Here is a 15,661-nt window from a genome sequence, read left to right on the forward strand (position 1 = left end):
TTCCAGGGAAGCCTCAGACTTCCTGCTCATCTGAAGGGTGTAAGTCCAAGCCACTTTCCCTATCCAGAGGGACAAAATTAAAGATTTGTACCTCGAATCTGTGTACGGTTTATATTGGAAGGCAGAAGTAACCAGGGTCAGTTTGGCTGTTAAGTGGCTTGTCTTTTGTTCATTTCCGCTGAAGGACTAAAAATCTCACCTTGTGTTTACCTGGGCCTGTGAGGTCACCAGTTCCCTCTGAGGGAGAGGGGTTGATCTGCGAAGACCTTCAGTGTGTCCATGCAGGAGATGAATAACAGGGCCCTCTGTGCTTGCTCCAGTCTGCCCACAGCCCCCCTACCAGGCGCATCCCCTGTGACTCAGGCCCACAACTGAGGAATGAGTTAACCACCCCTTAAATCTGTAGGACACATGTAAGTACCTTTATGCCTACTAGCAAATTCTATTTTCACAGCCCCTCACAAACAGGACTTATTATACACACACATTTTATTGATGAGAAAACAGCTAGCAGATGAGGGCGGCTCACCCAAGATCACCCCACTGGTGTCACAAAGCACCCCAAAACTTTGTCTCTTAAAACAGCAAACATGTGCTAGCCCACACAGTTCCTGAGGATCAGGAATCCGGAAGCAGCTTAGCTGGGTGGCTCTGGCTCAAGAACCGAGGGGGCTGTGCCCAAGATGTTCACCAGGGCTGTGATCTCATCTGAAGGCCCCGCCGGGGCTGAAGGATCCACTTCCAAGGTCACGCGTGTGGCTGCAGGCAGAGAGCTTCAGTCCCTTGCCGTGTGGGCCTCTCCACAGGGCTGCTCTCCATGCCAGCTGCTTCCCCAGGGTGAGAGATCTAACTGAAAGCGAGGGTGATGGAGTGGGAGCAAATGAAGGGCTGCAGTGTCTTCTAGAGCCTCATCTCAGAGCTGCCACACCATCACTTCCCCCTCATTCTGTTGGTCACACAGACCAAGCGTGGTACAGGGTGGGAGGAGGCTATGCAGGGTGTGGCTGGAGGCGGGGACCACCGGGGGTATCTGGGAGGTAGGCTATCATGTCTCCCAGGCAGCATCTGCAGCCTCAGCCTGTGGCTCTTGGGATAGAATTGGCGGGGGGCTTCTTTTGCCAAAGTTAGCAAATAAAAATACAGCATGCCCAGTTAAATTTGAATTTCAGATACACAATGAATAATTTTTGGCAAAAGTATGTCCCAAATATTGTATGGAAGCCCTACTTTGGGGAGGAGAATAGGTGTCAACAGGGGACACTTCTTGGGGGAGGGCTGAGTTCTGGGGCGCTAGGATTGTGCATACGACCTGAGGTTGATAAGCTGACCTCAGGTCTTTGTGGACGCTGAGCCCGACCCTTCCACCCTGGTCCTCGGCTTCCCTGAGGGACCCAGACAGTGTCACCAAGGCAGAGAGGGCTAGGGAAGGCCATTTTGCAACCCCGGTGCCCCCGCCCCTGCTGAAAGCCCCCTTCCTTAGGAGGCCTGGAGAGGGAGGTGTCCCTACCTGGGATCCATAAGCTGAAGGCTGAGGAGTGCTGAGAGGTGGGTGGCGAAGGAGCAGGGAAGTGAAGGCACAGGATCCCACCTGCTCTATTCCCACCCGGGGGATGGGGAGGCAGGAAGTGGCCTCTGCCTTTCTAACTCCTCACAGAAGGGGTCCTAAAAGGCCAGCCTGAGTGGCATCCTCCGTGGCCCCGGAGCCAGCCCCAGCCTCCCCCCACGTTGCCCCGCTCTGACCGCCAGGCGGTGTCCACTCTCAGACCTCCCCGGCGGCTCCTGGCTTTAGCTGCAGAGGACCGGGGTTGACGAGCGTGGCTTCTCCCTTCCTTCCTTAATCTCAGGAAAGCCCAGCTCTTCCTGCCCCGGCCTTGCAGGATCAGCTGGGCCCGAGTCTCAGGGCCAGACGCTGGCCTTCCCAGGAAGGGCTCGTCCTCTCTCAGGCATCCCTGTCCACACGACCGCACCCGCCCCGAACCCGAAGCCATCTGGGAGCTGGTCCAGCGGGGCAGGGCAGGCCTACCCTAGATGAAGCGCTTATCGTGCTCATGGTAGGAGAAGGGGTCCCCGGGGAAGGGCTGGGGCGGAGGCTGGTTGTAGGCGCCCTGCAGGAAGATGCAGGCCGTGCCCACCACCATGACGGGCGTCACCACAAACAGGCAGAGTCGGTCCACTGTACGGGCCACTCGGTTCCAGCAGTCCTTCTCCTGGGGACGGGGGCAGAGACAGAGGGGGTGAGGGAGGGCCTCGAACCACAGCCCCACGCCCCACGCGGGGGCCGGTGACGCAGCCACGGCCTGGGTGTCTCTGCGGGCGTGGCCTCCGGTGGATGGGATGTGCTGGTGTGTCCCCAGCGGGGCCCAGGCCCCCCTGAGGCCAAGGTCTCTGTCTGTCCCTCCTCCCCCCGCTGGAGGGCTCCGGGGGCTGAAGAGGAGCTGAGGGTGCCTGGGGCCTCTCTCACGGGGCTCAGGACAGTAAATTATCCCCTCTCCTCTCTCTTCATCCCTCCAGCCAGCCCATACATGAGCTGGAAAATGGTGCCCCTTTCTCAAGAAAGCAGCTGTAAAAGTTGTGTGATATTGAACAACCACCTAAGGCTGCCTTGGGAATGTCTGAGTACGTCTGGAGTGTCAGACTTGGAATTGAGCAGGGACGGAAAATCTCACGGAAAAAATGGTCGGCAGCCGGGACACAGAAGGGACCCTAAGGGAGCTGTGTGCCTGGCCCAGTGTGCCGCTCTGGGGTTCTAGGTACGGGCTCTCCCTCCCAGGGCGCCTGGAGTCTGCACCCACTGTGAACTCCTTCCTCTAAGTCGGTGTGTGTCTCAGGTGGGGACCGAGCCCCCTAAGACAGGAGACTCCCTAGGTGTGGCAATCCTGTGGCTACTCACCTCATTGTAACTGTTCTGGTCCCTCATGTGGTTGACGATGAAGTTGGCTCCGTCCACAGCTGGCTTCAGCTCACGGAAGAGCTCCTCTTGAGCTTGCTCGGAGCCTGCTGGGGGCCGGCCTGTGGATACCGGGCCAGAGGTGGGCATGAGGCCTGGCCCCAGCCCGCCTCCCGCCAACGGGCCAAGCTCCCAAGCCACACGGGGACCTACGTGTGGTGGTGAGGCGCCGGGCCAGCCCGTGCCGCTCTGACTGCTTCTCAAACATGAGGTCACTTCGGGACTTGAGCAAGAAGTACTCTTCAGCCTTAGAGATGTAGCCCAGGGAGCTGCTCCTCCGGACGAGGGCCCCCGGGCTGGGCCCATCCTCTGCGGGGCGGGACATGTGTAGGAGTTTGGGCAGGGTCTCCAGGAAGAGCTGCAGCAGGTCAGGGGGGCACAGGAAGGCTATTTTACGGACATGGGCCACCTTCACACATCCAAGCATCTGTGACTCAATTCCTGGCTGCCACAAAGTACTCCAGGGTCTGACGCTGTCATCCATTCCCCCGATCTTTCACTGATGGACACTTAGGTTGCTTCCAACTATCCCTCAGTATTCATAGCACAAAGCACAGCTCATTTGTTGAGAATGAATTATATATGAAAAACTAAAAAGTAAGAAAAATACCCCAAATGCTGAGCTCTCTTCTTAAAATGCTAAAGACCAAACAGGTTGCTAAGGCACCCTCAACTATCCCAGAATAGCTAGTGGCAAGGACACCATTCTCCTGGGGACACTGTCCCCACGTTCCTCACCTTCTTCTTAATTGGGGTGTAACACACATCCAGTAGACTGAGCAAATCTTAAGTGTAGAGCCAGATGGAGTTTTACAGACGCATTCAACTGCGTAAACGCCATCAGACGAGAGAGCGACCAAACACAAACACCGCTGAAGTGTTCCCTCATGGCCCCTCCCATCAGTTCCCACCCACCCCGGGGGTAATCACCATCCTGATTTCTATCACTGAAGGCTGGTGTTGCCTGACCTTGAACTTCAGAGATAGCAAAGTGTGCAGCCTGTGCTTTTTAGTGCCTGGCTCCTTTCAAGTCCCCGTGTGCTAGGAGAGCTGTCCACGCTGAGTGGGTGGCAGTGCGTGGCACTTCTGCACGGCAGGGTGGCACTCCCCTAAGTGAGCACAGTCTCCTAGAGGGACGGCTGGACAACGCCCAGCCACTGGCCTAGAGCCCTCACCTTCTTGACCCCCTCAGACAACACGTGGGTGCTGGGTGTGCGAAAGTGGATGTTGAGCACGATGACACAGATCACCACGACCATGGTCACCAGCAGCATGCCGAAGAGCAGGAACCTGTAGGCACACACTCAGCCTGGAGCCCGCGGGGCAGGGCGTGGCCAGGCGAGTCTTGGTGGGGGGTATCGGTGTGGGGTAGGGTGAGGCAGGGTGGGGCGGGTGAAGCACGGCGTGGCATAGCCATCACTCACTTGCCGATGAGGGGGATGGCCATGGACGTGGCAGGCAGCCGCTTGGAGATGAGCAGCAGGAAGACGGACTGGGCCAGGAGCACTGAGATGGCCATTGATGTCTTCTCACCACCTGGGAGAGCCCGGACTTAGCTGCTACCTCTGGTCTTGACCCCAGCGGGTCCCACTGTGGCCCCTTCACCACTATTCACAATGCCATGGTACCTTGGTTGACATCCTGGGCTATGGAGCTAGAGCAGCTGGGTTCAGATCCCAGCTCTGCCACTTACTGGCTGGGTGGCCTTGGGCAAATAGCCTAACCTCTCTGTGCCTCAGTTTTCTCAAATGCTAAATGGTGTGAGGACAAAGTGAGAGAGTGTTAAGTGCTCATCACTCCACCAGGCACTGGGCAGGTGCTCAGTGAACACTGGCCATCATTGTTAGCCAGCTCCCTGCCACGGACCCCCTGCCCCCATCACAGAGCTGCATGTCCCATCCTGCATGTCCCAGAAAGCTCCAGGACATCCTCACAGCACTGATAATACCCCAACTCCTAGTCCTCCACCCACTGGCTCAAAGTGGATGGCCTTCTGTGTGCCAGCCCCATGATCACACAGGGTGACCAGGACAGATCTGTTTCTGCTCTGACAGAGAGACAGTCTAGGGGTTCTCCCTAGGGTCCTTGGGAAGCCTGCTGTGAGAAGCAGAAGTAGGGTCCAAGAGGGACTGTCCATTTGGGGGTATTGGACAGGTCGCAAAACCCTCCGCTTGGCTGGCCACATGCCCCCCACCCCATGCCTGGACCCTGGGCACAGAGCCCCGGGAGTGGTGACCCCACTGTGGCTCCTGGAGGAGGGAGGGGAGGGCTGGGGAGGCTCATGTGCAGATGCCCTCAGGGACAGGGAGAGGCTGCCCCACGTGGCCCGGGAGCTGGGGCAGGTTCAGGCTCACTGTCAGCCGGCAGGTAGAAGACCAGGTTGATCATGAAGGAGATGAGCACACAAGGCACCAGGATGTTGATGACGTAGAAGAGGGGCTTGCGGCGGATGATGAGGTAGAAGGTGACATCCTGGTGGCCGGGACTGTCCAGCGGGACACTGGGGTCCACGTTGATCCTGGCTGGCCGGTGCACTATCTCCCACTCCCCGTTCTCTGAGGAGGGCAGAAGGATACCTTGCTGTCAGGCCAGGCAAGGGGGTCAGGATGGTGGTGGGGAAGGACGGGGGGGTTCTGGGTGGAGTGAGCCAGCACAAGGGCACATGCAGAGGAGGGTTTAGGTTCTGTTGGTGGGCGTCTTTCCCTGAGGGTTGGGAAGGGGGCTTCAATCTGCAAGGGGGAAATTTTCCTTTGGGAGTGTTTTTTTTTTTTATTATTATTGTTGTTGTTGCTCTTTGTGTGTGTGTGTGTGTGTGTGTGTGTGTGTGTGTAAAATACAGAAGCTGAGGCTGTATATGGTTCAAATAAGGAGCCTTAGAGATAATGGTTCAGCGACAGTAAGACCAATGCCCCCGCCCCCAAACCGCTGGTGATGTGGCCGCCCTGGGACCAGTGTGATGTAGGTCTTCTCTGATGAACAGGGGTGTGTGCTGGGGGCCCCATAGAAGATCTGAGCCTGGTCATAGATAGGAGTGGGGGAAGTCGGTAGGGGGCGACATACACAACATTAGGATGATGGGTCCCTAAAGCCCCAACCACACCTCTGGGTTTAGTGGGAACAGGAGACTAATTACCTCCCTCATTTGTCAGCTACGTCCATCCCCAGGGACCCTGTCCAGACCCAGGAGGGTCTTCTGGCCTGGGCAGAGGAAGGGGTGGGGCGCTGGCCCCCGTCTGTCTCTACCTTTGGGACATGATCCCCTCAAGTTGGACCTTCTTTCCTTTCAATGCTCTAGATTTGTGTCAGTAAGTATGTCTCACGTGTTTCTCTGTGGGTCGGTATGTATCTGCCCATCTGTGTGCCTGTATGTCCACGTTCCGGGTGTGTGTGTGCACACGTGCCTCCCTGGCGGGGAGGCGTTGGTGTGACTGTATGCACAGGTGTGTGTCTGAGGGGCCTGCCCACCCACCAGCCGCTACTCTCAGCACCTGTGAAGCCCTCAGGGTCGATGATGATCCACTCCACAGGATAGGAGCGGCCCTGTTGTTGCTCTTGCTTCAGACTCAGAGTGATCTCCTTGGCCGTGTACTTGAGTGAACTGAGGAGGGCAGTGGGTAGAGGGTGGTCCTCAGCCCCTGGCCGCGGCCACTGATGGCGGAAAGGCTAGTACAGGAGGTTCATGGTCAGAGGCACCGTTGTGGGGATGGGGGAGCTCTCATCAGGACCGAGGGTGCTTCATGCACCTCTCTCAGCCCCTGGCAGGGTGCCCCGGGGGGAGGGGTGGCTGGAGAAGTGGGTGCACCTGAACTTGAGGGAGCAGTTCTGCCAGTCGAAGGGGAAGTAGGTGACAGAGATGGGGCAAGAGGAACGGAAGATGGCGGGAGGCAGCCAGTACACATAGCCTGATGGGTCCACGAGCACGTTGCAGGCATAGGAAATCTGGAAGGAGCCATCATTGCTGAGGGACAAGGACAAAGACCACCATGAATGCCAGCCAGCTTGGAGCTGGCAGAGTTGGGGGAGGCAGAGGGAGGAGGGCACGCCAGGCGGGGTTGTGGCTCAACTTGTTCTCCAGCACAATCTCCGGGAGCCACAGCATGTCAGGGGGCAGGCGCAGGACACTGATATTTCCAAATTCTTCAGCATTCCACTGCAGCCGGGGGTCTGTCCAGCCCTGCAAACCCGAAAGGTACCTCAGCGGTAGGCTCTGCTGTTGTCCAGGCTCTCCTCGCCTCCCTGGGGGAGGACTGGATAGGGTCTGGGAACTGTGACGAAAGAGATTTGGGGAGGTGGGTACAGAGTTAGGACTCAGGTCTGTCATGTACAGCTGTGTGGAATGTATACTGCACAACAAAGGGAGCGCATTTCACTGTGGACATAGAAGATTTATGTCTGTATTATGAACTTCTGATGGATGGCAGAAGAGTGTTTTCTAATAAATCAGAATACTCTGACAATTTTGCCGTAGATAAAGAATCCCAATCCACTGGAAGTCTCTATCTGAGCTCGTGGCTGTACAAGGTGGTGGGAAGGACAGCTGGGCCTGTGGGTGGGAGCCAGCTCCTCTGGAGGCCAGGAGGCCTCCCTCCTGGAGATCCCTAAGCAGAAGGGAGCACAGGGGAGGACGGGCCCTGCACCCCCCCACCCCCCACCCCCGCTCTGAGTGGGGTACTCTCCTTACGTGCTCAATCCACACGTTAGTGGTGAGGGTCTCCTCAACTTCTTTCTGTAATCACACGAGAGGACTGTCCCCCAGGGCCCACATCGCTCTTGCACCTGCACACATTCACCAGCCGCCACCCCCCAGAGCTGCAGCCGGAGAGGAAGGGGCAGCAGCTCAAGGCCTGCGGGCGCCCCTGAACTTGGAGAACGCTGGAGCATGCTTCCCCGGGAGAGGGGCTACCACGGGCCAGGCTGGGACCTTGAGCTTCCTCCGTGGCCATCCCAGGCCAGGAGACAGCCAGGCCTCCAGGAAGCTGCCCCTGCCCTCGGGTCCCCAGCCCAGCCACGGAGCGGCCCCTCACCAGGGAGATGAGGTTGGAGAGCGTGAGGGCCAGCGAGATCTCCACACTCTCATCCTTGTGAGCCACAGGCCGGAGCTCTTTGTTGTAGCCTTTCTCTTCAAACAGGTGCCGAATCAGCCGCTCCTCCTCGTTCAGGCCCCAGCTGTCTGGGGAGGGACAGGACGGGGAAGGGGGCTGCCGTGACATCCTGCCGGGTCATGGGGGAGGGAGGGGGCCCAACCGCTCCCCAGGAAGGGGTCCTGGTGGTCAGCCCCTCCAGGGAGAAATGGCAGTGGGGGATGGGAGCTGGGCCGGATGCAGGGGAAGGGGGCGCGCCAGTGGGAGGAGTCGGCGGGGACTACGCAGTAGGGACCCTGGGTGCAAGTCCTGAGGGACCCTTCAGGGCAGGGTGATGCCCACGCTTACCGCACACGACCAGGGCAGCCAGCAGCCCCAGCGTTAACAGCGGCCCCTCCATCCTGTCCCTCCGGCTGGGTCTTGTGGCTGCCCCTCCAGTCTACAGGGCTGGGGAATGTGTGGGTGTGTAGGAGAGGGGACAGGTGCAGGGTGGGGGCGGGGGCGCAAAGGGAAGAGGCAGCCGGAAACGCAATCTGACACCTCTGGGCATGGCTGCTGGGTAGAAAAGCCAAGGCAGGTGACACGGGGGTGGGGACAAGGACTGGCTCCTGGGCCGGAGCCCAAGGACGTGAGGCAAAGATCCCAGACTGGAATTCCCCGCAATTAGCAGTGGGGCTGGGGGCCGGGTAGAGGGGACTGGACACTGGGGCAGTGCTGGCCGGCCGCGCACAGGGGAGTGGTGACAGACAGGTCAGCTGTTGCTGTTTCTTGGGGGGCGGAGCAGAAGAGCACAAGAGATGGGGGCTTAGCAGCCTCTCTCCAGCGTCTCCGTGACCTCCGCCAACTGCTTCTGGGCGCTGGGCCCTGTCTGGCCCTGTCTAATGCCCACCCATCCGGTTCTTATCCCAAGAAAGCTCCAGAGTCATCTCTGTAGATCATAAATAATGTTTATTGAAGTAGCTGCGATTTTCTGACGGCACATCAGGGAAGACACGCGGACCCAGGTCCCCTGGCCCCCCACACCCGGCCAACTCTGGCTGTGACAGTTTGTCATCAGAGGAGCCCTTGGGAGCAGGAGGTCCTGACCCGGGGTTAGGGGCCCAGATGTGGTTCATGGCCCCCTGGCTGAAGGAATCTGAGGGCTCTTGGGGACTGCCCCTTCCTCTCTGGCCCCCCCACTCTGCCTTGCACCCGTCTGGGGTGCCGCTGCCTCTGCTACGGCGGCCGAGCGCAAGGCGTGCAAGGCCTGCAGCAGCAGCCGGGGGAGGCTGCGGGCCATTGTGGCTGGCTCCAGGCCCACCAGGCCGCCGAAGACCACGTGCCGGTCCCCCAAGCCCGCCCGCACCCAGGCTCGGAAGAGGCCGCTCAGCGTCTTGGAGCCCAGATCTGCCAGGACCTGTGGAAGGAGAATCGGGGCCCACAGCCTCGCTCGGGGCCTCCCTCCTTCTGGCCCCCAGAAACTCTCACCCAGACCCACTCCCCTCCCCAGCCCCCAATCCCGCACACTTCTGGCTCACTTGGACACACTCACATACCCTTCCACTCACATCTGTCCGCCGCACCTTCCCCTCCACCCCACCCGGCACCCCAGCTTCCACATAGCTGCCCTCCCTATCCCTTTCTCCCAAAACACCCCCACCTCCACCCCAAGCTGCAGGGGGGGCGGGTCCTCCCTCTTGCTGTGGAGGGTACCCCTTCTGCCCCCCCCACCTACTAGGGCTGCCCCAGGTCAGCCTTCTGAGGCCACTGTGAGTGACCGTGGGAAGCCCGAGAGCCTACCTCATGAAAGTCCATGGCCAAGTGCTCTGACGGGACTCGCAGGATCCAGGCATGGGTGCCCTGAAGGGTGGCCAGCTTCTGTTGCAGCGTCTCCAACCCAGGGCAGCCTGAAAGAAGGGGAGAGGTCCTGGGAATAACAGAAAACTGACACCAGCAAGGAGCTGGGAGTGGGATTCCCACCAGGGCCTCAGGATGGCCTCCCAGTGGGCCGATTTCTTCGCATGCTACACATGGGGAAACTGAGGTCTCTGCTGCCATTGAGGGGGGTCCAACTCCACAAGTCCCCCCAAAGAGTCATCTTCCCTACTGCGGGGGGGGGGCGGGTGAGGAGAGTTAGTCGGCTGGTTGCCCCTTGGGGTGGGTGACTCCCTGCAGGGTTGCCTTGGGCATGCTACTCTCCCGGCAACGGCCGCCAGGGGGCGTCCTTACCGCTCGCTTCCTCGCGCTGCTCGGGTCTCCGCTTCGGGAACCGCGTGCCTGCAGCCCGCGATCCTGGGGAGACGCAGGGTTAGGGGATCGCGTCCGCCGCGCGCAGTGGGGGTGCGGGGGCTGGGATACGGAGGCGCGGGCGTACCTGGGTGCAGCCGCTGCTCGCGGGCAGGGTGCCTGGGAGGCTCTAGGAGCGACAGGGCGGGGCGAGCCAGGCCTGGGGCCAGGCGCCGCATTCCCGGGCTCGGGCCGAGCAGGTCCTGAGCGCCCCGTAGCAGGCCCAGGAGGGTGTGCGCCAGCGAGCGCAGCTCTGCGGGCGGGACAAGGGTCCGGGCGGAGGTCAGACGGGGGCCAGGCCCCCTGCGCCCCGCTCCCGCCCTGGGGACTGGACTGACCGCATCGCTTCCGGCGCTGCAGGCACTGCTGGTGCGCCAGACGCGCACAGGCGACCGCGGGCCCCGGGCACACGCGGGAGTAGAAGGCGCAGGGCGGGGCGGCGTCCGCCTGCGGCTCCCCGGGTCGGTCCCAGGCCAGAAGCTCCCTGCAGCTGGGTTCCCGGCTGGAGGGGGTTGCTGCGGGGGTCGACGGGGACCGTCTCAGCCCCGGCTTTGGGCTCTGTCCCCGCAGCCCTCCCCTGAAGGGATACAGGCTTTCTTGACGCCCTAAGCGGCTGGGGGAGGGTGGGGTGAAGACGGGCTTGTTCCAGGGCTGCAGGCGGCTCACTGCGGGGAGAGGGGAATAGGAATGGGGCGCTCACCGCTCATCTGCTCCTGGAGCCAGTCCCTGAACACGGCCACTCGAGTGTAGACTCCGGGCTTCCCTGGCTCTCCGCATCCGTCCCCCCAGGAGGTGACCCCGTACAGGACCTCCCTGGGGCGGGGGCCAGGCTCAGAACAGGTCAGGGGGCCTCCAGAGTCACCCTGCGGGACCCGAGTCAAAAGAGAGGGCACTACATTGACCTGCCCCCTCATACGCCAGCTTCACACTTGGCAGGGTGAGGCAGCTTTGGGTTCCCCCCGGGAGTTACTACTCTTGTACCCATTTTAGCGATGAGAACATAGAGGCTCAGACAAGCTGAATGACAGCCTGACCGTGGAAGGGAAGAGGCTGTCCTCTCCCTGGGAAACAGCCCACTCAGCACCCTCCGGTCAATCAGGGCTCATACCTGGCACGAGTCGATGCCCCCGGCCAGGTAGCCGGCACAGAGCATGCTGCTGGGGTGCAGCTCGGGCCCCAGGGCCCTTCTGCAGCTGTCAGCGCTGAGCAGGGGCACTCGGGCCTCCCTGACCGCCTCAGCCTCAGGCCCGTCTACAGGGAAGCGGTGGAGGGCTCAGGCCTGCAGGGCAAGAGCCTCGCTTCCAGGGTCCCCCGCCCCCCCCCCGCCCTCGCCCCCGCCCTCCTTGATTCCTCCCCGTTTGCAACACTAGGCAGCATTTTGCGAAGGAACGAAGTCCGATTCCTTACACCCCGGCCTTCCCAAACTCCATCACGCCAGCCTCCCATTCTTCTCACTCACACTCGCGGCTCACCCAGGCCCGGGCCTGCCCCATACCTTCGAAAAGGGCCCCCCAGCCCGCGATGGCGCAGGCCGTGCCGGCGGGGGGCTCCCGGGGCCCCTGGGGCAGGCACACAGGGCGCACCGCCCCTGCCCAGCTCACCGGCGTCCACAGCTGCACCAGGGCCAGGTCGTTGTGGAAGGTCCGCGGGTCAAACTGCGGAGGGGGTGGCGTCGCAATGTCAATGAAGCGTGGGGTGGGGGCGCTGTTCCCAACTCGGAGAGCCTGGGGACTGTCCTCTCACCTTGGGGTGGGGCAAGATGCGGTTCACCGGCACCTCCTCGGATTGCTCCCCCCGCGGCCCCTCAGCCAGCGTCACCGTCCACAGAAGCTCGTTCTGGGCGCTGCGGGCCGAACGGCGGCTGATACGCAGGACGAGGGGCAGCGGGTCCCCTGGAGACCCTGCCCTCCGCCCACAGGCACCACCCAGCAAGTCCGCACGCCGGGCTCTTTCTCCGCTGTTTCCCGCGGGGCAGGGAGGGTGGGCCAGGGCGAGGCGGGGGTCCCCAGGAGCCCCCAGCGGAGAGGGTGGTGGGTCCCCTGATATCCGCTCCCAGGCTGCGCAGGGCGGTGGTGGCCGCCAGGGGGCAGCAGAGACCGGCCCGCGCACGTGTCGCCCGCCCGACGACCCCGGAAGTGTGGGACCAAGCGTTGGGGATCAGGGCTGGTCAGGGGCCTGGGGCCGAACGTACCCCGCGAAGCAGTGCGCCGCGGTGAGTACCCAGGACGCCGCCACCAGGACGCCGCCGCACAGAGGCTGCCCCCCGAGTTGCAGCCTCACCAGCCAGGGCCAGGCCCCGGGGGGTGCGGCGCTACCCCCGACGATGCGGCCGTGGGCACGCGTCACGTTGACCGCGCTCCGGTGCCTCTCACCACACGGCCCTAGAAAGGTGGCATCGGCAGCCATCACGGGGGACAAGTCCTTGCCGCCCTCTCCCTCGAGGCCCCTCCAGGGATCGCCCTGCCCCCCCTAACCCCCTCGAGCCCTTTCAGCCTTACCTGGCTCAGTTGGATCCTGAGGCTGTGGCCTAGGACGCCCAGGCCCTGCTGAGATACAGACCTCTGAGTCTCACTGCTACCCTCCCACCTTCCTGCACCCCAGGCAGGGCCTGCGCCCTCTCTCTGTCCTGCTGCTCCCCTTCTGTTACTCACCCCCCCGCCCCCCCCCCCCCCCCCCCCCCCCCCCCCCCCCCCCCCCCCCCCCCCCCCCCCCCCCCCCCGGCAGTCAGGGTCCGCGTCAGCAACCTTACACTTCCCGCTGTTCACCAAATGAGCCCAGACAGTCCCTCCTGCCTCGCCCACGCTGTGCCCTTGCTGCTTGGGAGACCTTCTGAGGGTCGTCTCTGTTGCAGCCCCACCTAGTTTCTGTCCCCGAGAGGGAGTCCAGTCTGGAGGGGAGGGGTGGGGTGGGGTGGCCAGGACGGGGGGCGCAGGTCGTCAGTGTGAGCTCACCGGGGCACGGGGCCGTGTGGTTCACGCAGCCTCTGCACGCATGGAGTCTGTGCTGGATCTCCATTGCCACTTGATCTATTGCCCACTGGGCGCTCCTCTGGGCCGCCTGCAGTGCTTTCGTCCCCTGGGCTGACAGAGCTGCTGGGACAGAGGGAGCAATCGTGCATGGCTGCGGAAGGACCTCAGGCCCCAGCCCCAAGCCTGCCTTGGGAGACAGGGGGGTGCGGGTCAGGCTCTAGGAGACCAGGCCGACTGTGGGAGGGGAGAGAGCCCCAGGGCCCGGCCAGCACTCCCAGCAAGCGGCCCCAGGGCCTCAACCCACTTGAACTGAGCTGGGGCTGGAATCTTCGAAGAGGAACTTTCCTTAAAAGCCTTGAAGGAGAAACAGCACCCCAAAGATACAGACATCAGAAAACTCAGGCTCCTTGACAAAAGAACTGTTGAGTTGCCCACCTTTGGGCCCAGATAGCCAAGGGGATGCCAGCCTGGACCCCTTCCTCAAAGGGTTCTGCTTCCCCAAAGCACACCCCTTGGCAACGCTCGCCAGGCCCCCTTCCCTTGGCACCCTCCCCTCTCCCCTCCCTCTCCCACCTGTGCCTCCTGTTTCTGTCCCCTTCTCCCAGCAGGGTGGGCAGAAGGGGCCAAAGTTCTCAGTGAGTGGGGGGAGGTGGCAAGGTCATGCCGCGGACCCACTTCTTCTGTGCCCCTCCCACCTCTGCGACCCCCTCAGAGCAACCCGAGCTCACCTTGCAGGGTGCTAGGGGGCAGGCGCGTGTACAGTGGGTGCCCGCCGACAGATGGTGGGGCCGGGAAGGGCAGCAGCAGCAGCAGCAGCAGCAGCACAGGCAGCAGCATGGTGACCAAGAGCTGGGGCTAGCGACCCCGACCTCCTTCCCCCTTGGGGTCCGCCCTCCAGGTGCTTATCCCCAGGCGGGCGTCTGCCTCCCCTGCCTTTCTGCCCCCGAGCACTGAATTCCTGTCCTTCAGATCATCTGACTCTGCTCTTGGACATCAAAATCACCAGCTTCCCTCAGTCAGTTCCTCACCTGGCTCTTAACTCCCGGGAGCCCACAGGGGACTGGAGCTTGGGGGGCTATATAGAGGAAAGACTGGGGGGGTACTCGGGAGGGGGGCCAGGGTTGGGGGAGGGATCGGGGTAGGGGGCTCGACCCTCACCTTTGAAGTCCCATGGTCCCAGCTCTGAGGCCCCCCTTCTCTCAAAGGAGCCCTTGTTTCTGCGGCTCCATCAAAGGGGACTGGACAGGCCAGAAGAGCTGACGGTTGGGCTGGGGGCCAGGCAGAGGGGGGCTGGTGGGCAGGGGCTGGCCCTGTCTCTGAGGCTTGATGGGAGGGGGGGATTCCCATCTGCCTCTACTCCCCGAGGAGTTTAGGCCTGTGCTGGGGGCAGATACTCCCCGTGGGAGGAGGGCAGGGGGTGTGTGAGGGTCCTTGGCAGCCCTGCCCCCTGAGGAGGTGCCCCAGCTCCCAGCTCCTGTGCCCCTAATTGCTTGGCAGCAGTCTCTCCCCGATGTAGCCATTTCTAAAGATGATCAAAGCGCCCTAATTAACGCCGTAATTGCCGCACTGGGGGTAGTGGGGTGGGAAGACCCAGTTTGGGTAGGACCGGCCCCAGCAGCTTCTGACGCTCTCTCAGACCCCCTGCCCCTTCGCAGGGCTCGCTCAGCCTCACCAGCATTGTTCTCAGCCGCTATGACCCTGATCTGGCAGGAGGGAATCTTCTGGAGTCTCACGGGAAGGGCCACAAATGAGCAGCTCTCCTGGAACCAAGCTTCCACCTGGGGCAGAGAGGAGGTGCCCTTCTGCCCCCACAGAATGTCCTGGAGCCAAGAAAAAGGATCTTGGCACCCCAATGCATGCCGGTGACCCAGGGTGACTTTGGCAGGCCTGGTGCCTTCCCAGAGCAAGTTCTGGGTTATGTCACGACGCTGTGCCTGTAACACATTGTCCTTTCTCCTCTAGCCCTTTCTCCTGTGCAGGTGGACAGGCCTCTGACGGGAACCCGCCCCCCTTCATTAGACAGAACCCCAGACCTGCAAAGATAGCCTTGAGCCAGGGGTCCCAGGGGTGACGGGTGAGATGCAGGGAAGGGGGGCAGCCAAATCCGGCCGCTTCAACTTCTTCCTTCTATGCCACTGGCCAGCAGAGAACGTGCACGGCCTCTTCTTCCTCTCTGAAACTCTCTTCCTCCTTGATCACCGAGATGCCCCTACATTTTGGTTCCTCCCCTCCGACCTTGGGCGCCAGCCGCAAAGAGGTTGCCACCCCCTGGAGCCCCATCGGAGGGTGCCACCCACCCAGTGTTGTGCTGAAGTTGCTCATGTTGGCTCTGGAGAGCTGACCATTGACGTCTCTTCCCGGGTCCGCACCGGGTGCCATCACATTGGTGGCTTGAAACC

General features: G+C 61.8%; 2 protein-coding genes across 5 annotated transcripts; both read right to left on the bottom strand.

Annotated features, from left to right (window-relative positions):
- Positions 1-2,024: 2,024 nt before the first annotated feature.
- Positions 2,025-8,428, bottom strand: CHRND (cholinergic receptor nicotinic delta subunit). 4 transcript variants are annotated; one of them, XM_039234587.1, is made up of 12 exons: positions 8,377-8,428; positions 7,972-8,117; positions 7,629-7,673; positions 7,012-7,121; positions 6,750-6,905; positions 6,436-6,545; positions 5,302-5,502; positions 4,372-4,483; positions 4,123-4,237; positions 3,101-3,305; positions 2,891-3,009; positions 2,025-2,207 (listed from the first exon to the last, which is right to left on the bottom strand). In XM_039234587.1, exons 1-12 carry the CDS (start codon positions 8,426-8,428, stop codon positions 2,025-2,027), a joined length of 1,554 nt encoding a protein of 517 aa, XP_039090518.1. The 4 variants fall into 4 exon arrangements, with proteins under 4 accessions (XP_039090518.1, XP_039090519.1, XP_039090520.1 ...); XM_039234588.1 differs by lacking the exon at positions 7,629-7,673; XM_039234589.1 differs by lacking the exons at positions 7,629-7,673; positions 7,972-8,117; positions 8,377-8,428 and having other exon boundaries at positions 7,026-7,093.
- A 531-nt stretch (positions 8,429-8,959) lies between these two features.
- Positions 8,960-14,099, bottom strand: PRSS56 (serine protease 56). The gene is made up of 13 exons (XM_039234570.1): positions 13,991-14,099; positions 13,245-13,382; positions 12,792-12,839; positions 12,485-12,674; positions 12,037-12,136; positions 11,789-11,948; positions 11,402-11,544; positions 10,994-11,156; positions 10,632-10,808; positions 10,382-10,546; positions 10,237-10,299; positions 9,808-9,914; positions 8,960-9,424 (listed from the first exon to the last, which is right to left on the bottom strand). The coding sequence occupies exons 1-13, from the start codon at positions 14,097-14,099 to the stop codon at positions 9,140-9,142; spliced, it is 1,848 nt and encodes a 615-aa protein (XP_039090501.1). The 3' UTR covers positions 8,960-9,139.
- Between the last annotated feature and the right edge of the window lie 1,562 nt (positions 14,100-15,661).

This window comes from Hyaena hyaena, unplaced genomic scaffold, assembly GCF_003009895.1.
Source record: "Hyaena hyaena isolate Hyena2069 unplaced genomic scaffold, ASM300989v1 scaffold_86, whole genome shotgun sequence".
Classification (NCBI taxonomy): domain Eukaryota; kingdom Metazoa; phylum Chordata; class Mammalia; order Carnivora; family Hyaenidae; genus Hyaena; species Hyaena hyaena.

Bases quoted from the DNA above. Each gene is read 5' to 3' on its own strand.
- CHRND (XM_039234587.1), bottom strand. From the start codon at position 8,428: ATGGAGGGGCCGCTGTTAACGCTGGGGCTGCTGGCTGCCCTGGTCGTG. The intron at 4,484-5,301 runs GTGAGCCTGAAC...GGGCTCTCCCAG, and splicing joins CTTCTACCTGCCGGCTGACA to GTGGTGAGAAGACATCAATG. The intron at 3,306-4,122 runs GTGAGGGCTCTA...GACCTGCTGCAG, and splicing joins TGTCTGAGGGGGTCAAGAAG to CTCTTCCTGGAGACCCTGCC.
- PRSS56 (XM_039234570.1), bottom strand. From the start codon at position 14,099: ATGCTGCTGCCTGTGCTGCTGCTGCTGCTGCTGCTGCTGCCCTTCCCG. The intron at 13,383-13,990 runs GTGAGCTCGGGT...CTGTCCCAGCAG, and splicing joins GCCCCCTAGCACCCTGCAAG to CTCTGTCAGCCCAGGGGACG. The intron at 10,809-10,993 runs GTGAGCGCCCCA...CGACCCCCGCAG, and splicing joins GCTCCAGGAGCAGATGAGCG to CAACCCCCTCCAGCCGGGAA.